Raw genomic sequence first — 24,478 nt, 5'->3', positions numbered from 1 at the left:
TTCCACAGCGTGGAAGGGGACCTGAGCCTGTTGCCACTGCTGGCTCAGGCAGCCTGCTTTTATTCTCTTATCTGGCCCCACCCACATCCTGCAGATTGGTAGAGCCGAGTGGTCTGTTTTGACATCTGTTTGACAGGGCCGATTGGTGCATTTACAATCCCTGAGTTAGACACAAAGGTTCTCCTCCTCCCCACCAGATTAGCTAGATACAGAGCGTCAACACAAAGGTTCTCCAAGGCCCCACCAGAGGAGCTAGATACAGAGTGTCGACTGGTGTATTCACAAACCCTGAGCTAGGCACAGGGTGCTGATTGGTGTGTTTACAAACCTTGAGCTAGATACAGAGTGCCGATTGGTGTATTTACAATCCCTGAGCTAGACATAAAGATTCTCCACGTCCCCACCAGACTCAGGAGCCCAGCTGGCTTCACCCAGTGGATCCCCCACTGGGGCTGCAGGTGGGGCTGCCTGCCAGTCCCGCACCGTGCACCCACACTCCTCAGCCCTTGGGTGGTCGATGAGACTGGGCGCCGTGGAGCCAGGGGGTGGCACTCGTCGGGGAGGCTCGGGTGGCACAGGAGTCCATGGACGGGGTGGGAGGCTCAGGCATGGTGGGCTGCAGGTCCTGAGCCCTGCCCCGCGGGAAGGCAGCTAAGGCCTGGTGAGAAATCGTGCGCAGCGCCGGTGGGCTGGCACTGCTGGGGGACCCAGTACAGCCTCCGCAGCCGCTGGCCCGGGTGCTAAGCCCCTCATTGCCTGGGGCGGCAGGGCCGGCCAGCTGCTCCGAGTGCGGGCCCGCCAAGCCCACGCCCTCCCGGAACTCCAGCTTGCCCGCAAGCGCCGCCTGCAGCCCAGGTTCTTGCTCACTCCTCTCCCTCCATACCTCCCTGCAAGCTGAGGGAGCCGGCTCTGGCCTTGGCCAGCCCAGAAAGGGGCTCCCACAGTGCAATGGTGGGCTGAAGGGCTCCTCAAGTGCCACCAAAGTGGGAGCCCAGGCAGAGGAGGCCCCGAGAGTGAGCAAGGGCTGTGAGGACTGCCAGCACACTGTCACCTCTCATTAGCTGCTTATGATTGGTTAAAGATTGACTGTTTGTGATTGGTTGAAACTGGCTATTCATTACAAAATTAGCTTGCAGTTTGTTACTTAGGACAGTCTCAGGCTAATGGCCTCCTGCTTATTTAACAGATTGTATGGTGGCAAGGTAATTATTATCTCTAAAGGAGTATTGGTTCATAGTTTTTTTTTTGTTTGTTTGTTTTTTTGACGGAGTTTCACTCTCGTTGCCCAGGCTGGAGTGCAATGGCGCAATCTCGGCTCACCACAACCTCCGCCTCCCGGATTAAAGCGATTCTCCTGCCTCTACCTCTTGAGTAACTGAGATTATAGGTGTGTGCCACCACGCCTGGCTAATTTTGTATTTTTAGTAGAGACAGGTTTCTCCATGTTGATCAGGCTGGTCTTGAACTCCTGATCCTAGGTGATCCACCCCTGTCAGCCTCCCAAAGTGCTGGGATTACAGGCGTGAGCCACCGCGCCTGGCCGGTTCATAGTTCTTTTATATAGCTGTGACATTTATGCCCCAAGTCATCTTGAGTTGCGTTAATTCATCACACACACAGTGAATAACTAGTGGTGGAGATTTGAAGTGAAACTGATCTACCAATGTGAGGATGGAGGGATGATAGACTAACATAATTTCTCATAATTTGCATCATACTGAAGCAATATATTATTATATAAACAAAATTACATAGTGAACTGAAACTATAGGAAAGATGGCAAGATAAACTTATTAGGGAACATAGTTTGAAATGATGTGTTATGGCTGTGACAAAATTGTAATGGAAAACAATAGCTTGGAGTTCTTTGAATATAACTCATTCTTTAAAAGATTAAACCCCCAGCACTTTGGGAGGCTGAGGCAGGTGGCTCATGAGGTCAGGAGATGGAGACCATCCTGGCTAACATGGTGAAACCCCATCTCTACTAAAAAAAAATACAAAAAAATTATCTGGGTGTGGTGGTGGGCACCTGTAGTCTCAGCTACTCGGGAGGCTGAGGCAGGAGAATGGATGAACCCAGGAGGCGCAGCTTGCAGTGAGCCACGATTGTGCCGCTGCACTCCAGTCTGGGCAACAGAGCGAGACTCCGTCTCAAAAATAAATAAATAAATAAATAAATAAATAAAATTTCTTGACTTCAGATCAGATCAAGTAAGGTATCTCAAAGGATTTTCCTTCTTTTTTTTTTTTTTTTTTTTTTTTTTTGCTTTTTTTAATTTTGGTTACCAGTTAGCATTCCATTAGCATGTTTTTTATGGGTATTTATTTGAAAATCAACATTTGACTTTCAAATGTGGGATTAAAGGGACTTTGCTGCCTTTTTAATAATACTTTTTTTGTGATTGAAGAATTTAAATGACTAGGTGAGATTTTGTAAAATGGTGTAAAGGAGAAACACCTCCAAATAATCATGTTTATACTAATCCTCACTGAGTATCCTCATTTTCTTGGGATAAACCTCGGTCTGAATTCTGATATTTAGATTTGCAAGCTCATCCATTCAAATTTGTTTAAGTTCTATGTGTTTTTGTGAAATTGAAGAGGTTAATATGTAGACTGCAAGGCTAAATTGGCAGTTTGCCTTGTAAAACAAAATTTGTCAGGTAAATTGTGAATACAGGTTTTAGCTGGTCAGCCCAGTTTACACATTTTATTCTCTTCCTTTTTTCTTTAATAAATGTATTTCAATGCCTGGTATTGCTAGACAGTGAAGGAATGTGGGTGTCTTGGCATGATCCTGTGTCTTGAGGACTTTGCTGCCAACATCAACAGTAAGAAGTCTGCTATAAAAAAACTGTGTACACATTGCCAGGGGAGCATAGAGGCAAACCTGGGGCAGGGGTACAGGTGCCCTCAACAATATGACATTTGAACTGAGTCTTGACATCTTGTTCCATGAAGTAAATAAGGACATTCCAAATAGAGAGAATATATGGCTGCTGATGCATGGATGGGTATAGAATATTTGGGAGTGTAAACCAGAAACTATCTGAGACTAGTCTCAACCAATTAATTTAGTAGTTTTTTGTCAAAGTTAAGGACATGCTCATGACACAGCCTCAGGAGGTCCTGACATCATATGCCCCAGATGGCTGGGCAACAGCTTGGCTTTATACATTTTAGGGGACAGAAGACATCAGTAAATACATGTAAGATATACATTGGTTCAGTCTGGAAAGCGGGGAGAACTCAAATTGGGGGTGGTGGGAGTTCCAGGTCATAGGGGCATTCAAAGATTTTCTGATGGGCAATTGGTTGAAAGAGTTTAAAGACCTGAAATTAATAAAAGGGAGTGTCTGGGTTAAGATAAAGGGTTGTGGAGAGGAAGGTTCTTGTTATGCAGATGAAGTCTCCTGATAGCAGCTTTTGGAGAGAACAGATTATAAGACTTAGAGTCTGTTCTGTTAGTTTTAAGGTTTCTGTTTTAATGTTAATGCTTGTCAGCTGTGCCTGAATTCCAAAGGGAAGAAGGTATGATCAGGCATGTCTGACCACCCTTTCCCATCATGGCCTGAACTAATATTTCAGGTTTACTTAAAAATGCCTTTGGCCAAGAGAAGGGACCAGTTAGTTGGCGGGGGGCTTAGAATTTTATTTTTGGTTTACAGGAATTATACGTAGTTTGTAATGATGCTGGTGAAATAAGGAGCCAGATGAAGGACCTTATAGAATAGTAGAAATAATAATTGCCTTCTAAAAGTTATTCATTCAGCATAGAACAATGCATAATGGACTTTATGACTAAACTTGAAATGGATTTTATGTACTTTTTCCACTATAGTGTGTCGCTCAGGGCATCAAAATACTAATTTGACTGATCTAGGCACTTTCTTTCTTGACAATGCTTGATAAAATTTTTCAACTTTCAGTGATTTTTTTTTTCTTTTCATGCCAAGGCATTTAAAGAGGAGTGTGTTAGGGTGGATTTACATGTAACCACCTGATATGGTTTGGATGTGTGGCCCCACCCAAATCTCATGTTGAATTGGAGGAGGGGCCTGGTGGGAGGTGACTGGATTATAGGGGCAGATTTTCCCCCTTGCTGTTCTCATGATAGTTCTCACAAGATCTGATGGTTTAAAAGTGTGTAGCACTTCCCCCCTTGGCTCTCTCTCTCTCCTGCTGCTATGTGAAAAAGGTGCTCGCTTTTTGTTCATCTTCTGCTATGATTGTACATTTCCTGAGGCCTCCCATTCATGTTTCCTGTTAAGGCTACCAAACTATGAGTCAATTAAACCTCTCTTCTTCAAAAATTACCCAGTCTCAGATAGTTTTTTTAATAGAGAAGTGTGAGAACAGACTAATACACTACCCAGTGTGTTCACCAGGCCTGCTGCCTAGACAGAGCCAATTTATCAAGACGGGAATTGCCATAGAGAAAGAGTAATTCACACATAGTCAGCTGTACAGGAGATGAGTTTATTATTATTCAAATCAATCTGTCCAAGCATTTGGGATCAGGGTTTTTAAGGAAAATTTGGTGGGTGGGGGACAGTGAGTCTGGAGTGCCGATTGGTGGGGTCAGAGATAAAATCATACAGTTGAAGCTATCCTCTTGCACTGGGTAGGGGGCCCACAGATCAGATGAGCCAGTTTATCGATCTGGGTGGTGCCAGCTGATCCAAGTGCAGGGGCTGCAAAACAAGCACTGATCATGATAGTGGCAGGAGGCAGACAAATGCCTAGGTAGATAAGGAAGGGTCCCTGGCGAATCTCTGATCCACCCACAAGTGTTTACACTGGATGTTTTTGTGCAGATAAGGGAATACCTGCACAGGGTCTTGCCTGGGCATGCCCACAGTGAACTAGAGGCCCACATGCACTGGGGGGAATGGGGTGGAGCCACCAGGAATTCATGCTTTATGCAGGGGGGAGGAGCCTGGTCTCTTCAGCTTATGTGTGGGAGCCCTGGTATTCAGTCTGTGAGGTGGGAGCTTGCTGGCGGGACCCCCTCTGTTTGCCTAACGAATTCTGCCCTCATCACCCTTCAACGTGTTCACGTGCCTAATTTTTCCTGGTCATGAGACAAGAACCTGGATTTAGCTGAACTAAGCTTAGAGCAAAAAATCCTGCATCAATCTTAAGTTTCACAATAGTGATATTATCCCCAGGAGCAAGTTGGGGGAGGGTCAGAATCTTGTAGCCTCCAGCTGCATGAGTCTGAAATCATAATCTTTTGGCTAATTTGTTAGTCCTACAACAGCAGTCTAGTTCCCAGGCAAGAAGGGGGTTGTTTTGGGAAAGATGTGTTACCTTTCTTTCAAACTGTAAACTAAATTCTCCCAAAGTTAATTCAACCTGTGCCCAGGAATGAATAAGGACGGCTTGGACGTGAGAAGCAAGATAGAGTTGGTTAGGTCAGATCTCTTTCACTGTATCAGTTATAATTTTGCAATGATGGTTTCAATCCCTTCCTTTGGGTTTTATAACACCTTAGTCTTAGGATGTGGGCTAATGAAGATGGAAAAAGTGTGACAACTGCTCTAACTTCTTCCTGCTAACCGGGGGTGTAATTGGGATAGGTGTTGACTCCAAGGTGAGAGGTTTCATACACTTGGCTTTTGTGTTTTCTTCATGCCTTTTACATTTTTTATTATGTTACTTAACTAATTTTTGTTCCCTCTTCTTTTAGCCTATAAATAAATATCCTGTTCACTTTTTATATACTTATTCTTATATTTTCCTTTAGTGAGTAAGCTGTCTTATTTGTTTGATATTTTAGTTTGATTACAGATATGTAGACTCTGGGTAACGTGAAATGTGATTGTGATAATGCTACACTCTTTCATTTGGTTAATTAGAATAACATGCAGAAGATAACTTGTAAGACATTAGAATATATTTAAATTTTCTGTTAAAACTTGCCTTTTAGGGCTGGGTGCGGTGGCTCACGCCTGTAATCCCAGCACTTTGGGAGGCAGACGGATCACTTGAGGTCAGGAGTTCAAGACCAGCCTGGCCAACATGTTGAAACCCTGCCTCTACTAAAAATACAAAAGTTAGCTGGGCATGGTGGCGGGTGCCTGTAATCCCAGGTACTTGGGAGGCTGAGGCAGGAGGATCACTTGAACGTAGTGAGCTAAGATCGCAGCGCTGCACTCCAGCCTGGGCAACAAGAGCGAAACTGTCTCAAAAATAAAAAAGTATTAATATCATGATCATCTGTTTTGGATCAGTATTACCCCAAATTGAACTGTGGAAGTACTGTCAATTTCAATATATATCAAATATAATTTTTAAAATATTTGATTTGCTGTAACTCACTTGATGTTATAATAGATTCCTTTGGAGAGTAAGAATTATGCAGATTGCTATACATTTTTTTGGTGACAGCTATAATGTAAATACTTTGTTATAAAATGTACTAATTTTATTTTCTCAATAAATTGGGGATTTTCTAAACAGATTACATCAAAATAGAATTTGAATGCATCATGTCCTTTAGTTTATATAATTTTTTTTAAATATAGAATTAACCTACATTACAGATGAACAGGTAGTTAAAAATCTATTGCTAAATGCAGTTTTTCTGTAGAGTGAAAAGATAAAGCCTGATTATAAAAAATGTAAAAAAAGAAAAATAAAATTATAGTTTTGAACTCTATGTTTTTAATGTCTAGGAGTGAACTTTTTTGTTCTATTTTCTTAACTATTACAATTTAGTTGTTTTTGATGATTAATATTGATAGTAAAATATTTGGAAGAATTTTTTCAAAAGCTTTTTTTAAGTTTTGTATATTAGCTTTATAAGCTGTTTTTTGTTCCCCATCAATTTTTAAATCAGTAGTGTATATACATTCTTATCTAACTGGATCATTGTCATCCTTAGGTATTACAGTTAAACTTATTTTCTTGCTACTTTGCTAGAACCCATCCTCACCTCCACTGAGGTATAAGTGAGTAAAGTAAGGATTTGGCTAGTTCATTTGTTTTTTGAACGTAACAGCTTTACTGTGGTGTCATTGGTGCACAGTGAACCTCACATATTAATGTGTATACTTGGGTGAGTTTTGAAATATGTATACACCCATGAAACTGTCACCACATTCAAGGTAACCAAAATGTATTACTCCAGAAAGTTTCCTTGTGCCTCACTGTATTCTAATATTACTAAAGAATAAAGTAAAGGTTTTAAAACATAAAATGTACAAATAGTCCATTCACCTAAATGATCAGGAAAATGTATTTTTAAAATTAGTTTTATGAATACATTTTTAGATGAAGTAAAATAAGTTGTGTAATATTACCTTAAGTACAATGCTATTATTGTTTCTGGGAACTTTTGGATGAATTTCATAAACAAGAATGTGCTTATTTTCTGTGCTGACTTCTCATTTCTGACATTATGACATTTGATTTGTAAGTGTCCAATATCATGGACATAGAGTTTATAGTAGACAAATGTAAAGAATATTTGTGAACTAGGTTTTCTATAACATTTCCTTACTACTTCCTTAGCCAAGAACTTTCTATGTTCTTGCTTTTTTTTCTTTTTATCTTTCCTGTGCTGTGTCACAACTAACACCTTCTTTTGCTCATCTCTGGGAGTCACAGGTGAATCTTGAGTTTGGTTTACAGAGGAACCTGGGGAATTTGACTTCACAGAGGCTAAGCTTCATGGCCACCTGAGAAATTCACTTGTTAGTGACACTAGTGTTACTTTCTATTCTTTGCACTCTGTATATCAAAGTGTTATATATTACAAGTGTTTGTGGGCTAAGAAATAGCATGTATAACCTATCATCTTTGACTTGAAAATCATAAAACCTCGTCAGAATGAGCCCAAGAAACCAAATTTATTATCATTGCCAACATAGGTTCTTTTTTTTTTTCTGTAATATATTCTGTATTAATGACTTGGGCAGATGTGCTTCAAATCCCCAAAGTGTCTTTGAATTTAGTTATTGTAATTCAGGTAACTTTCAGGTTTCTTGTGGAGAGGGGTATTTTTTGTTTTTGCTCCTCTAGGAGGCATGATATTTTTAATAAGTTCTCTAGGGAAGGCTTGACCAAATGCTCCTAACTTAGGTTTGTTGGTTCAGTGTTGCTAAAGAGTATCTTACAATAATTGAATAAATTTGGGGGGAAGTTACCTTTTTCTTTCCTAGATAATAGTTGGCTTTCCTTTGGGTTTTACATTGAAGAATACAAATAATTTTTCAAAACTATAAAAAATTACTGTCATTTTAGCTATCCAGGAAGTTGTGAGAATAGTAGCACAATTAATGCCTATTTTAAAGGGAATTTATAATTTTTGTAATTCAAAAGAAAGGCATCAGACTAATTCTGATTGTGACAGCATTTTTATGATTTAACCTAAAATCTTTTTTTATGCTATTGAGGAAATTCTTTGTATATAAAATATTTAAAAAGTCTAGTTTTTAATGGGACAGATGCCATATAGTTTGGTATTTTCTTGAACTCTATACAGTTGATGAGTACCTTAATAATGCTATTTTCATAAAATGTTTTAAACCATTTGGTTTTAGTATTAAAGGAGACCTATGCTACATGCTTTTCTAAATAAGAATAGCCTTTTGTGAGGCAACTAATTATCTTTATTTACAGAGCTTGACAGTTTGGATTTTCATATATCATTATTACTTTGGGGCCATTTAGTTGGAATTTTGTTTTAGAAAACACAGATGAGCAAATACTAGATATGTGATTAAACAAAATAATGAGAACTTAGATTTTCTTTTTTAAAGCTTGTGTTCAAATTACATTAATTACAATCTGCAAAATTGCTTTGATCTCTGCTGTTAAGGACAAATGAAATACTGGAGCTATAATTTCCTTATCCCCAAATTTTTCCTATAGCTATTCCTTCCTTTCTTTCCCTTTCATTTAGTTACTTAAATAATATTTATTATGATATATCAAAACAGTACAGAGTTGAGGTGTTCAGAACAACATGAAAAACTACTCTTCAAAAGTTTCTGGCCATCCTTTCAGCCTCTGTTTAAATTTGTACATGTTTTGAAGCATTATTCAAATGGCATATATCCATGATATTTTGCAAGTTGATTATTTTACTTGGGAAGCTTTTCATGTCAGTACATGTTTGACCTTGTTCTTTTTAACTATTGCATGCTCTTTTGTAGTCTAGATGAACTATAGTTAATGTGACCAATCCTTATACCTCTTTCTATATGCATGTATTTTTTAAGGGATGAATGGGTCCAGTAGCTTTTCTGCCTTCATAGTTCTGTTACTCAGAGTCCTCAACTCTCCGAAATCCATTGTTTTCTTGGTTCTTGTCTTTCTGTGACTCATCACCTTTCCATATTCAAATCCAATTCTCTTCTTCCAACACTGTTCATTATTGGAATCTTAAATTGTGGCCCAGATTTGTTTAAATTTTTGTATGTCAGTTATATAAGGAATTTTATGCCACTTTGGTTCTAGCCTGTGGGGAATTTCAATGATTTACATTATAAATAAAAATATTAATGGTACACAAAGTGAATTATTAAATAAAGGTTCACCAGCTATGTGCTAAAGTGACAGTTCTGAAATGCCACTGTTTTGATGAGGAAATTACTGTGAAACCTATTTAAAAATGATTTTGGTATGTCTTACTTGGATTTTATAAATGTATATTGTAAAAAATTATTGTAATAAGATGTTTAAGAAATATTTCTAGAAACAGAAGAAAAACTACTGGTAAATCAAGGCTTTATCAAAGAACTGTAAGCGGTCCCTTTTTGGGGATTGGTTTCGTGGAAGACAATTTTTCTGCAGGTTGTAGGGGATGGTTTTGGGATGAAATGGCTCCATCTCAGATCATCAAGCTCAGATCATCAAGCATTATATTTTCATGAGGTGCACATAACCTAGATACTTTGCATAGGCAGTTCACAATAGGGTTCATGCTCCTGTAAGAATCTAATGCCACTGCTGACCTGACAGGAGGTAGAGCTCAGGTGGTAATGCTTGCCTGCTTCCTAACAGGCTGTGGACTGCACCAGTATCTGGGAAGCTTTGTTGAGAAGAAATTTCAAACCCATAGTTGAAAGTGAGAAGTTTATTGAAATAGTTTTAGTTGAATGTTTCTAATTTTAAGTTATATATGAATGTGTGTATGCATGTGTATATATGCATTTTTTAAATTTAGAGAAATCTCAACCATATAAAATGTAGAGAAAATATAATGAACCACCGTGTACCTATCACTCGACTTCAACAGTTGTCAACTCATGGCCAATCAGGTTTCATCTGTACCCCCACTTATTTCTCTTTCTCCCAGATTTTTAAATCACAAACATAAAATTTTTCTTAGATATTTTAATGTAGACTCTTTAAAGTCATGACCATACTATTATGTCACCTCCAAAATTAGAATTTTTTTTTTTTTTTTTTTGAGGTGAGAGTTTCTCTCTCACCCAGGCTGGAGTGCAGTGGCGCGATCTCGGCTTACTGCAAGCTCCGCCTCCCAGGTTGATGCCAGTCTCCTGCCTCAGCCTCCCGAGTAGCTGGGACTACAGGCTCCCACCACTGCGCCCGGCTAATTTTTTGTATTTTTAGTAGAGAGGTTTCACTGTGTTAGCCAGGATGATCTCAATCTCCTGACCTCATGATCTGCCCACCTCTGCCTCCCAAAGTGCTGGGATTACAGGCGTGAGCCACTGCACCTGGCTGAAATAATTCTTAATACCAAACATCCAGTCAGTTTTTAAAATTTCCTGATTCTTTTTGTTAGCAGCTGTTTTTTTGTTTTTTTGTTTTTTAAAGACAGAGTCTTGCTATGTCGCCAGGCTGGAGTGCAGTGGCACAATCTTGGCTCACTGCAACCTCCGACTCCTGGTTTTAAGCAATTCTCCTGCCTCAGCCTTCTGAGTAGCTGGGATTACAGGCATATGCCACCACACCGGCTAAGTTTTGTATTTTTATTAGAGACAGGGTTTCACCATGTTGGCCAGGCTGGTCTCGAACTCCTGACCTCAAGTGATCCACTCAGCTCAGCCTCCCAAAATGCTGGGATTATAGGCATGAGCCACTGGGAGCATTTTTGTTCAAATAAGAAATAAATAAATGTATTATAATTAGTTGATACACCTGTTAAATCTAAAATTCTTTTGTTTAGCTCTTTGAGTTAATTTTAGAGTTACAGAAGAGAGTTGCAAAGATAGTACAGGTTCCCTATACCTTTCTGCAGCTACTTCCCCTGTTAATAGCCTACATAACTATAGTACTATTATAGAAACTAAGAAACTAACATTGATGCAATATTATATTATTAATTAAACTACAGAGTATATTCAGTTTCACCAGCTTTTATAGGAATTTTTTCTTTCTGTTCCAGGGTCTGATGCAAGATCCTACATCACATTTAGTCATCAGAGCTCGTTAGTTTCCTCTAATCTGTAATAGTTCCTTCCTTCCTTTTTCCTTGTCATTGATGGCCTTAAAACTTTTGAAAGGTACTGATCAGTTATTTTATAGAGTGTCCCTTAATTGAACTTTATCTGATGTTTTCTTATGATTAGATTGAGGTTGTGCATTATTGGGAAGAATACCACCGAGGTGATAAATCCTCTCAGTGCCTAATTATAGGGAGGTACATGAGGGCAGTGTGACTTGTTACTGGTGATGTTTACCTTGATCATTCCATTGAGGTGGTATCTTTCAGCTTTCTTCACTGTAAAGTTGCTATTTTTCCTTTATTACTTCTGAGACTGGCATTGTTATGTAGTTTTTCATAGTCTGAATCATGCTGATTGCATTCCCATGGTGATGTTTAACACTTAGGTCTCTTGTGTTTCCTGTAAATTGATAATTAGATGTAGCGGCTTATTAGGTGTATTTTTTGTTGTTGTTTTGGTAATATGTACTAATATCAGAAGGCACGTAATATCTGGTTGTTTCTCTATGTTATTCCTTGAAATGGTTTATTTAGTTTGATTCTAAATACTGGTAAGAAGAAATCTAATATAGTTCATTTCTATTCTTTAAAAACATCTGTATAATAGATAAATGAGTTCTAAAATTTAAGTAATTTAAGTTAATTTATAATTTGTTTTCTTAATGTTATTAAACTGACACTTTTTTAGATTTTAATTTTACGTTTGGGGGTACATGTGAAGGTTTGTTGCATGGGTAAACTTGTGTCACGGGGGTTTGTTTTACAGATTAGTTCATCACCTAGTCATTAAGCCCAATATCCAATAGTTATCTTTTCTGTTCCTTCTTCCACCCTTATGTAGGTGTCTGTTGTTCCCCTCTTTGTGTTCATGAGTTCTCATCATTTAGCTGCCACTTACAAGTGAGAATGTGTGATATTTGATTTACTAAAAACTAAGCAGTCCTCTTGCCTCGGCCTCCCAAAGCTCTGGGATTACAGGTGTGAGCCAGTGTGCTTGACCATACCAGTAATTTAGTAGTATCAATTTGATTCAGACTATAAGCAAGTTTAATATACAGGTAGAGAATTAGAGAGTACAGTGAAGGCACAGCTGGCCTCATAATATTTAATTGTTCCATCACTGACAAACTGGTACTACAGCTTCTCTGCTTTTTCAAAAACTCTAGTGGGAAACAGTATAGCATGAAGGTTAGTTTTTTTTCTACTAGGAGACTTTAAGACTGTGTTTCTGTAGTTCACTGCTGTATTAATTTCCTGTGTCTGCTGTAATAAATAACCACAGCCTGACTTAAAACAATGGTAGTGTATTCTGGAGAGGCCTAATTAAAGAGTGAGAGGCTCTAGGGAAGAAATCCACATCTTTCAGCTTCTGGTGGATCCAGGAGTCCCTTGAATTACGGCCATATCACTCCAAACTTATTTTTTCTTCATATCACATTCTCCTCTGTATGCCTAATTTCTCTCATCCACTCTAAGAATACTTGTGACCATATTTTCAGGACCATCAGGATGATCTCATCTCAGAATCCTTAATCACACTTGCAAAACGTATAATATACATATAAGGTAACACAGTTTCAGAGATTAGGACTTGACATCTTTTGGGGACACCATTCAGCCCAGTGCACCTGCTCTCACCATACTCAAAAGTGTCTCTCCGACAGCTTTCTGTTACTTGAAGCAGCTGCTTAACTTACCCTGAGGAAGCACTGCACATTCTCTTTGGTTCAAGAGAGCAATCATAGGAATCTTCTAACTTTTGGGATAGCTTTATTCTTAGAAGCCAGCATAATAGTTTGAAACCAAAGGATGCTGTTAGTTAATGTGTAGTGTAGTATTTTTCTGTTCTGAGTCTCTTCCCTCCAGGTACATATGCTTTGCAGGGTGACTTAGTCGTAAATTCACATTTTACTGTTGCTTCTTCCTATAGCTGGAAACCTCCAAATTGTGGTCCTGAAGTTATTTTTATTTTGGCCATTTTTCTCTCTTGCCAGGAAGGGAATGCTGTTGCAAGTACATGGAGTCAAAGACTAATCGGTAATGGGTGGTGTATGGGGGAAAGGTTGGGTTTTTTTTTGTTTCCTTTTCGTGAGTCTTTCTACCCAAGATGTTCATTCATTGATCATTTCTCACACATGAAATGTGTTTCTACTTTCCATAAGAAACATTATTCCCATTATTATAAATTATACCCTAACTGAAATGTTCTCTGAAATTATACACAAAGTTATGAAAATTTTCAAAAATGGGAAAGTTATGTATTCACCACTCAGATTTAACAAATAATATTTTGAAATATTTAGTTCACTTTTTTAAAGTAAATAAAAGGTACAGCTAAAATTCCATTCCCCCTTCTTATTCCTCAGAGGTAATCAGGATCCTGATGTTGGTTGTTTCCATGCTTGTTTTTATGTTTTATACATTTGCATATATTTGTAAATGATATATATATATTTTATTTGTAAATGATATATATATATTTTTAAACTTTTAAAAAAGATTTTTGCTTTATTTTTCAACAATTTAACGATCATATACTTAGGTATAGTATTTTGTATTCTGCTTGGAACTTGCTAAGCTTCTTGAATTTATTTTTCCTTAAAATATTCATTAAAATTCATAAAACTGTATAAAAATAAGATATCCAGCCAGGCACAGTAGCTCAGGCCTGTAATCCCAGCACTTTGGGAGGCCAAGGCGGGTGGATCATGAGGTCAGGAGATTGAGACCATCCTGGCTAACACAGTGAAACCCCATCTCTACTAAAAATACAAAAAATTTACCTGGGCGTGATGGCGGGCACCTGTAGTCCCAGCTGCTGGGGAGGCTGAGGCAGGAGAATTGTGTGAACCCGGGAGGCAGAGCTTGCAGTGAGCCGAGATCGCGCCACTGCACTCCAGCCTGGGCGACAGAGCGAGACTCCGTCTCAAAAAAAAAAAAATAAGATACCCATTAAAATTTATTTTTCTGCTAAGGCAGAAAATACCTCTTTTCTTGGATTCCACTTAAACTTGTGGTAAATTTTTTGGCATTGTTTCACAGATCACTGATCTTTTACTCATTTTTTTAATAGTTTTGTTCTGTTTAAAACTGGATAATTTCTATTGCTGTATTTTCAAGTTCATGAATCTTCCCTTCATCTCCAGTCTACTATTAAGTGACATTTAAAAAATTCCAGATAGTGCATTTTTGAGTTCTAGAATTTATTTGGTTCTTATAATTCCTCATTCTCTGCTGAGATTTATCTGCCCCATATATGATGACCGTGTTTTCTTTTGCATACTTAACATTTATAGTACCTGCTTTAAAATCTATCTCTGCTTATTCTAATGTCTGAATAATCTCAGGCACTGGTCTCCATTGATTGCCTCTTCATTGTGTTTGTAATAATTTTTAATTTTTTTCCTGGACACTGTAAATGATACATTGTAGAGACATTATTCTAGATTTTTCCTCACCCAGATGGAAACTCGGTGGCCATTAAAAAATAACACCCTCTCTTACCTCCTCCCAGCCCTTAGTATTCTCTATTCTTTCTGTCTATAAATTTTCCTATTCTAGATATTTCATGTAAGTGGAATCATACAACATGTCTTTTTATGTTTAGCTTCTTAGCATAATGTTTTCAAGGTTTATCCATGTTGTAGTATGGATCAGAACTTCATTCCTTTTAAGGGTGATAAATATTCCATTTTATGTGTATACCAAATTTTGTTTATTTTATCTGCTTGCTAGTGGACATCTAGGTTATTTTCCAAATGTCATCTATTGTGTATACAAGTATGTGTTTGAGTTCCTGTTCTCAGTTATTTTGGTATATACCTATGAGTGCATTTGCTGGATCATATGGTAATTCTGTGTTTAACTTTCTGAGGAACTGCCAATCTTTTCTGCAGTGGCTATACCATTTTATATTCTCATTATCAGTGTATGAGGATTCTAGTTTATTCCAACTGTTATTTTTCTGGGGTTTAAAAAATTATTACAGTAGACATCTTAGGGTGAAGTGGCATCTCATTGTGGTTTTGATTTACATTTTTCTAATGGCGAATGATTTTGATCATCTTTTCATGTGCTTGGCCATCTGTATATCTTTGGAGAAATGTCTATTCATGTGCTTTACCCATTTTTAAATTGGGCTATTTGTCTTTTAGTTGTGGTGCTTTATATATTCTGGATAATAAACCCTTTTCAGATATGATTTGCAAATTTTTTCTCATTCTGTAGTTTGTCTTTTTACTATTAAGTGTCCTTTGATGCACAGAAGTATTTAATTTTGATACTGTCCAGTTTATCTATTTTTGTTGTTGTTGCTTGGGCTTTTGGTGTCATATCTAAGAACCTATTGCCAAATCAAAGGTCATAAAGATTTACCTATATATTTTCTTCTAGGATTCTCATGATTTTAGCTCTTATATTTAGGTCTTTGATTCACTTTGAGTTAATTTTTGTATATGGTAGAAGATGGGGTGTCTAACTTCACTCTTGCATGTGGAAATTCAGTTTTCCCAGCAGCAGTTGTTGACTAGATTATTCTTTCCTCCACTGAATGGATTTGACATCTTTATAAAAAATCAATTGGCTATATGTGTAAGGATTTACTTCTGGACTCCGCATTCTATTAGTGTTATATATCTATTCTAATGCCAGTACCACAGTTTTGTTTAATGTAGCTTTCTAGTTAAGTTTTGAAATTGGGAGTTGTGAGTCCTCTGTTTTTGCTATTTAGAGCTCCTTAGTTGTCCATTTTTGCAAATGAATAATTTCTTAAAGCCTGCTTTTTAGATTTTATTTTTTGGAGTTTCATCCATGTTGATACATAGACTTGTAGCTTATTTGTTGTGACTTCTTTTTATTATCATCTGAGTAAATTTCAGTGTATTTGACTTTTCTCCTATTGAAGTACAATTATTTCCTTTTTTTTTTTTTTTTTTTTTGCTTTAACAATCAACATTCTTGTGCATGGTACTTGTTCACATGTTTGAAAGTTTCTTTAGGATGGTAGGGTGATTTTTGCCTTGCCAGGAAACCTTTGGCAGTGTTTGGAGACATTTTAGATTATCAAGATTGGGAGAGGGGTGTTACTGCCATCTGGTGGTCAGAGACAAGAGATGCTGCTAAACATCCTACAATGCAGACTCTCACTGACCCCTTCCCACCCCTACCCACCCTACACACACAAAATAGTGCCAAGGTTGAAAAACCCTGCCTGCCCTGAAGCATATGGAAGTGGAATTGATAAAACTTGAAGTGTTTTCATCTTAATAAGTGGATTTCTGTAAATCATGGAAAAAATATTTTCTCCATAGGTTTGGAATGTTTGGAATTAAAGTTGCTCTGGCAATGCTGCCATTCCAGCAATTACAAGCAATTTATATATCTCAAGCCAGATCAGGTAGCAGCATTATCCAGAGTTAGTCAGTTCATTCACTTTAACTTCATGAACTAAAATACTTTGGTACTTTGTCTGCTTAAAAGATTAATTTTAGAGTGAGTCTGTTTCAAAACAGTGGCACTTGTACAGATGGGGATAGTTGGAATATTATTAGGCTGAATGTACTTAATAAGAGCAAAATTAGAACATGAAAAAGTTTTTCTTGACACAGATGGTTGTTAAATATTGAAGGCTTAAAGGTTTAAGAAGTTTTTCTCTAGTAAAATTGTAATTGAAGACATAGGAGTGAACTTAGACTCACTTGAAGATGTGTTACATGTCACCGTGGAATACTATGCTGCCATAAATAGGATGAAAGCATGTCCTTTGCAGCAACATAGATGCCATGATCCTAGGCAAATTAGCATAGGAACAGAAAAATAAAATTTTAAGTGGGAGCTAAACATTGAGCACACATGGATGTAAACTGGGAACAACTGACAGCATGGACTACTGGAGGGAGGTATGGGTTGAAAAACTACCTGTTGGGTACTGTGCTTACTCCCTGGGTGACAGGATCTGTACCTAAACTTGAGCATCATGCAGTTATTCCCATCTAACAAACCTGCGCATGTACCCCTTGTATCTAGGGGATACATGTGCAGGTTTAAAATAAAAGTTGGGGGAAAAAAGACCCATGGTTCCTGTTTGAGAATCCATTGAAAGCTATGGCCCCATAAATGATGTCCATACTTGTGTAAATACAATTTTGCATATGGTTTGAGGTGGTTTATGCATGCTTCTTAAGCCCATCCAGGGACTCACCACTCTTTACTTATATCCAGGTTAAAAATTTTGCTAAAAAGTTGATTAAAACGCTTAAAGTGCTAAAAATAGATATACATGACATTATCAATGAATTGTATCTTCACAACTATATTTATGTCTCCTTAACCAAATGCTTCTGCATTTAGTGATGAGGAAAAAATAGGTGACTCAGAATTAGAATTCAAGTCCTCTAATGTTAAATATTAAAACTTTACATCTATAACCTTCATTCTTTATCTTTTTAGGTGTATGCAACAGTGTTATCGCAACAAGCTAACGAAAACAGACAAAATTCAGCTGGAAAAGCATGTTTTGGCACCTTCCTCCCAGAAGAAAAACTTAATGACTTCCGTGATGAACAAATTGGACAGTTGCAGGAGCTGATGCAAGAAGCCACAAAACCCAATAGGCAATTTAGTATTTCTGAGTCTACGAAACCAAAATTTTAGTCTGTACAACAAAGCTTAATAAGACATGCAAAAATTTAGAACCCCTACTTTAACTGTCGTTGGTTTTTGAAATATATTTAAGCTTTGAAAACACCTGTTATTAATGAAATACTCTTTTATTTTGGATATTATGATGCAATATATGGATCAAGATCACTAGTGACAATTGAAAAAACTATTGGAATAATAGCACTTGTATGAAATTCAGTTTTGGAACTAAACAGAAAATAATGGATCTAAAATGGACAAATTTCTAGAATTTTGCTGAAAACGTTTTAAAATGCTATTCTCATCCAGCCATATTAGCCTTCTGGCTTTTCTTTAGCTTCATCAAATAAGTATGTTGTGATAATGATAGATGTACAATTCCAACAAGGTTATTTTTTAAATACATTGTCATTCTGAACATTTTATCACTTCTACTTTAATAATACATACATGATTTTTCTTCTGAATGTCTCTTCTCCCTGCATCACTGTTCATTCACAATGAAAGGTTAGGGAGAAACTTTAAAATTCACTATTTGTATAATAAACTATACAAAGTATAATATGTTTCCTCCAGTGTTTGTTAATAACAACCCCTGAAATAATGTGTAGCTACCTTGAGACTCTCATTTATCAACTAATAGTTGAGGACATTACAAATCAACTTAAGTATAAGAAACTTTCCTAAGATCTCAAATTTAAAAAACGGTAACCCCATTTACAACATAAAATGTGGATTTTAAAAAATATTATGCTAAATGACTTGTATCTTTAGTTATTGAAACCTGATTCCCAGTGTGATACTATTTATTAGGTGGTAGAGCCCTCATGAATGGGATTAGTGCCCTTATAAAAAAAAAAAAAGCCCCAGGGAGATCTCTTACCCCTTCTACCATATGAGGATACAGTGAGAAGATGTTAAAGCAGAAAGTGGCCCCTCATGAGACACTGAATCTGCTGGTGCCCTGATCTTGTACTTTGCAGTCTCCAAAACATGAGAAACAGATTTCTATTTATAAGCCACCCAGTTTATGGTAATTTGTTATAGCAGCCCAAAGAGACTAAGACAGTTAGTTAGGGAGGCTTACTCCAAGATTCTGAAATGATCATTTTTTTAGATGCACTTGCAATTTATGTCATCTCTTTAGAAACTGATACACGTTTTCTCTGGGTTGGTGTCTCATGTGTTCTCTCTTTGTATATACCTGCTAGGGCCACCTTAGTCCGTTCTTCCATCCTTTTTTTTTTTTTGAGTCAGTCTGATCTGTTGGTCTTTCTCACTGAGAAAGATAATAATTATTCCGTCTATATTATAACAAACAGGCTTCAGGGATACAACAATGGATAAGACAAAGCTCCTGCCCTCAAGAAGTTTAAAATCTAGTTGTGCATTCAGGAGCCCTCTTTCATCATGAACAAATACATCTGCAAACTCTTTACAGCATTATCCTTTTCATCATGCTTAATAGAACCTAATACTTCTGAAGACGCTGCTTCCCTGTAGTCTTGTAAAGTGGGCCACAACTCCCACTTTACAAGAGACCCATCCTATTGTCCCTTTCAACCCATCACTATGCCACCCTCGCTTAAGAACTCGTTCCTTTGTGGCTTTTTTTCTTTTAGGGTATACTTCCCTTCTGTTTGTTGGCGCTTGACTTGACTTAACCTCAAATCTTGCCATTATTTTGGTGACTTAGTATTTACGTCGTTTACTTATCCAGCAGACTGAGATTTATCTGGCATTATTCACTTTGATTCAACCACTCACTCATGCCATGGCTACACTTAAACCTTCACTCTGTTCAGAACTGTTTTGCATCTGAAATTATGAATTTCAATATCCTGTGCTTTTGCCACTATCTGTCTCTTAACAATATAATGTTTCTTACTCCCACTGCACAATTCATTCAACAGATACTTATTAAAAACCTGCATTTGCCAGATGTCATTCTAGGTACTAGCGATATAGCACTTATCAAAGACAAAAAGTCTACTGCTACCCCCCATGGAACTCACATTCTAAAGGAGAAAAATAAAATATGTAGGGTGATAAGTACTATTGAGAAAAATAAAAGCAAGGATAGGGAATAGGGCTATGGTTCTGAAATTATAAACTGAGATTCCCTGGGCACCTCAGAGAACTCAGAGGTGCTGCAGGATATTTTAACTTTGAGGAAATCACAGTCACGTTTTTGTTTGCTGGACACCACACATGTTACTAGTGCAAGGATTTTCAGTTTTACAGTTATATTGCCACATTCTTTTAAATGACAGATCTTTGTGAAGCTGGGCTTTTAGTGGTTGCTGTGATAAAAATGCAAATATCACCGAAGATGAGTAACAGAAAATGTAGGTAGTGTTGGTCAATATGATTACAGTGTAAGTTGCATAGTGTCCAACGGGTGCTAAATTGTTTTAGCATAAATAAGTTGTTTGGACTACTTAATAAAACTAAGTTTTGTTTGCTGTTTTGCCTAGATGCACTGTGCAATTACTGGGACACCAAGTTCGTGAACTAAAAGTTTGGGAAATAGGGAGTGGTCTTTAACAGTAAACTGATACATAAACTTATCAGTCCTTTGACTACTTGGTGCCTTCAGTGTCATTCTACTAGTGCTTTTATTTCCATTACAGACTCCCTAGTTTCTGTGATCCTTCACTTCAGCCAGCCACTGAGCAGTACCTTCCATGTCTCCTTTTTCTTTTACTTCACCTGCTGCTCTAGCCAGGGTAACCACTCACTTGCCAAAATCAATGGGATATTAATCACTGTAAGGTTGATATGTTGCAGATTTGATAGTATTACTCTCTTCTGCTTTTAAAACACTTCTGCTTTTTATACTGCCTACTTCTTCAGATTATAAATTTTCTCCTCCCCACCCCCACTTTTAAAAATACGATGTTCTGTGGGATTTCATCCTCAGGACTCTCACGTTACACATCTGTTGCTTCAAATATTAGCTCTACTCTTAAATCACTAACACCAACCTAAATCTCATTTTTAAATTTTTAATTTTTGTGGGTACATAGATGTATGTATTTATAGGGTACATGAGATAATTTTAATACAGGCATGCAGTATGTAATAATCACATGGAACATGGGCTGTCCATCCCCTCAAACATTTATCTTTTGTGTTATAAACAATCCAGTTATACTTATGTACAATTATTGACTATAGTCACCTTGTGCTGTGAAATACTAGGTATTATTCATTCCTTATTTCACTTAACATACTGACCTCCAGTTCCATCCATGTTGCAAATGACAGGATCTCATTCTTTTTTATAACTGAATAGTACTCTATTGTATACCACATTTTCTTTATCCATTCATCTGTTGATGGACACTTAGGCTGATTCCATAACTTGGCTATTGTGAAGAATGCTGCAATTTGAGAGTGCAGATATCTCTTTAGTATACTGACTTTTCTTATTTGTCGTCTGTATCCATCAATGGGATTGCTGGATCATATGCTAGCTCTATTTTTAGTTTTTTTAAGAACCTCCAAACTGTTCTCCATAGTGGTTGTACTAATTTACATTCCCACCTAAACTGCGCAAGGGTTCCCTTTTCTCCACATTCTCATCAGCATTTGTTATTGCCTGTCGTTTGGATAAAAGCCATTTTAACTGGGGTGACGTGATATCTCATTGTAGTTTCGATTTGCAGTTCACTGATGATCAGTGATTTTGAGCACCTTTTTATATGCCTGTTTGCCATTTAAATGTTTTCTTTTGAGAAATGTCTACCAGATCTTTTGCCCATTTTTGAATCTGATTATTAGATTTTTTCTTATAGAGTTGTTTGAACTCCTTATATATTCTGGTTATGACTCTCTTGTCAGATGGATAGTTTGCAAATATTTTCTCCCATTCTCTGGGTTCTCTTCACTTTATTATTTCCTTTGCTGTGCAGAAGCTTTTTAAATGTACTATAATCCCATTTGTCCATTTTTGCTTTGGTTGCCTGTGCTTGTGGGGTATTACTCACGTTTCTGTCCAGACCAGTACCCTAGATATTTTCTTCAGTGTTTTCTTATAGTAGTTCCACAATTTGAGGTGTTGGATTTAAGTCTTTAATCCATTTTGATTTGATTTTTGTATATGGTGAGAAATAGGGGTCAAGTTTCATTCTTCTGCATATGGATATCCAGTTTTCCCCACTACCATTTATTGAAAAGACTGTCTTTTCTCCAATGTATGTTCCTGGCACCTTTGTCAACAATAAGTTCACATAGATGTGTGGGGTTTTTTTGGTTTTTTCCTTCTTTTTTTTAAACAGAGTGTCACTGTCACCCAGGCTGGAATGCAGTGGCATGATCTTGGCTCACTGCAACCTCCACCTCCCAGGTTCAAGTGATTCTTATGCTTCAGCCTCCTGAGTAGCTGGGACTACTCAGGCATGTGCCACCTTGCCTGGCTAGTGTTCACATTTTTGGTAGAGATGGGGTTCCATCATGTTGATCAGGCTGGTCCCGAACTCCTGGCCTCAAGTGATCCGCCCACCTCAGCCTCCCAAAATGCTGGGATTATAGGCATGAGCCATTTTGCTTGGCCAGTAGATGTATGGAGATGTGTGGATTTATTACTGGATTCTCTATTTCTTTCCATTGTTCTATGTGTCTGTTTTTATTCCAGTAACATGCTGTTTTGGTTACTATAGTTCTGTAGTAGAATGTGAAGTCAGGTAATGTGATTTCTCCAGTTTTCTTCTTTATGCTCATGATAACTTTTGCTATTCTGGGTCTTTTATGGTTCCACATAAATTTTAGAATTTTTCCTGTTTCTGTGAAGAATGGCATTGATAGGGATTGCATTGAATCTGTTAATATGGACATTTTAACAATATTGAGTCTTCTGATCCATGAATGTGGAATATCTTTCCATAGTTTGCGTCCTCTTCAACTTTTTTCATTGTTTTATAGTTTTCATTGTAGAGATCATTTACTTCTTGGTTAAAGGGTTAATTCCTGGGTATTTAATTTTATTTGTAACTATTGTAAATGGGATTAAAAAATGTTTTCAGATTGTTCACTTTTGGCATATAGAGATGTTACTAATTTTTATATGTTGATTTTGTATCTTGCAGTTTTACTGATTTTATCAGTTCTTGTAGTTTTTGATGGAGCCTCTTAATCTCATTTCTGAACTTCAGATCTGTGTTTGAGACTGACATTTCCAACTCATGTTTAAAATCAAATATACTTCTCTTCCCTTTTCAGTGAATAACAACATATGCGCAATGACGAGTTAATGGGTGCAGCACACCAGCATGGCACATGTATACATATGTAACAAACCTACACGTTGTGCACATGTACCCTAGAACTTAAAGTATAATAAAAAAATAAAAAATAAAAATAATAACATGTACACAGTTTACCAGTTCAGATTTTTGTAATTTTGCTTCGATTTCACCATTTCCCTACAGGCCTCTTCCTCATTATTCAGCAATTCTGACAACACTACATGGTGGATCACAAAATGCTCATAGTTCTTTACCACTCCTTGTACCCATGCCCCTTGCAAGGTAACTTTGCAGTGTCTCCTATTCATCTGTTTTTCAGTTATTCAAATCTGCAGGCCTTGTGACTTGATTTGCTCAAAAGAATGATGGAGTAATATTATGCAAACTTAGGTTCTAGGCCCTCAGAGCCTTGCATACTTCTGCCGGCACTATTGGACATCTGTCCAACTGCCATATGAGCAAACTAGGGCTGGCCTACCAGAGGATCAGATCATGTGGAGCAAAGGTGAGTCATCCTAGACCAGCCAGCTCTCAGCCAACCACATTTATATGAGTGAGCTTAGCCATGACAGCTAATCCCAGTCCAAATTGCCAATTACAAGCTAAATTAATGGCAGTTCTTTTAAATCAGTACATTCTGGGGCAGCTTATTATATAGTTAGGGCTGATACACTGTACTGTTTTACTGTCTCAAAATCACTCATTCCCCCTTTTCCGACTATTAGTCTGATACTTAGAATTTTTTTCTGTAGCAATCTATATGTGGCTTTCTTGTCTCCAGCCTGTTTTTTAGTATGTTATTTGCAGCCAGTCACCTTAGTGATATGCAGATCCTATTTCCCTGCTTAACATTTGGAGTGGAGGAGGGTGTTTGGATTGTACTTAATGGTAGTGATACATGGCACAATTAGCTCCTTACCATTGTACTTGGTGGTTGAGAGGAATCTGATACAGCTTATTGAAAATAAATTGGAAATATGTATTAAGAACTTTAAGAACAATGGTACCTTTTGAACCCGTAAATTTTATTTCTAAGATTCTATCCTAAAGAAAAGATATTCAGGAATGTGCACAGTTTTTCACATAATCATGTTATTAAAAGTGATATTTGAGTGAATTTGGAACAGCAGAACTCCCCCAAATACTTAAAAGGTTAAGTAAG

At 37.4% G+C, this 24,478-nt stretch overlaps 1 protein-coding gene across 2 annotated transcripts in view; it reads left to right on the top strand.

Annotated features, from left to right (window-relative positions):
- Positions 1–18,629, top strand: part of SDHAF3 (succinate dehydrogenase complex assembly factor 3) — a 61,389-nt gene extending 42,760 nt beyond the window's left edge. The window contains exon 2 of one of the 2 annotated variants that reach the window (XM_002818232.6): positions 17,876–18,629. In XM_002818232.6, coding sequence (XP_002818278.1) covers positions 17,876–18,079 — 204 coding nt within the window. In that variant the 3' untranslated portion in view covers positions 18,080–18,629. The remainder of the gene's footprint in view (positions 1–17,875) is intronic. The other variant, XM_063726075.1, reaches the window with a different exon arrangement.
- Positions 18,630–24,478: the final 5,849 nt, after the last annotated feature.

Source organism: Pongo abelii, chromosome 6 (assembly GCF_028885655.2).
Source record: "Pongo abelii isolate AG06213 chromosome 6, NHGRI_mPonAbe1-v2.0_pri, whole genome shotgun sequence".
Lineage (NCBI taxonomy): Eukaryota > Metazoa > Chordata > Mammalia > Primates > Hominidae > Pongo > Pongo abelii.
This window is presented reverse-complemented; position numbering and strand designations above follow the sequence as displayed.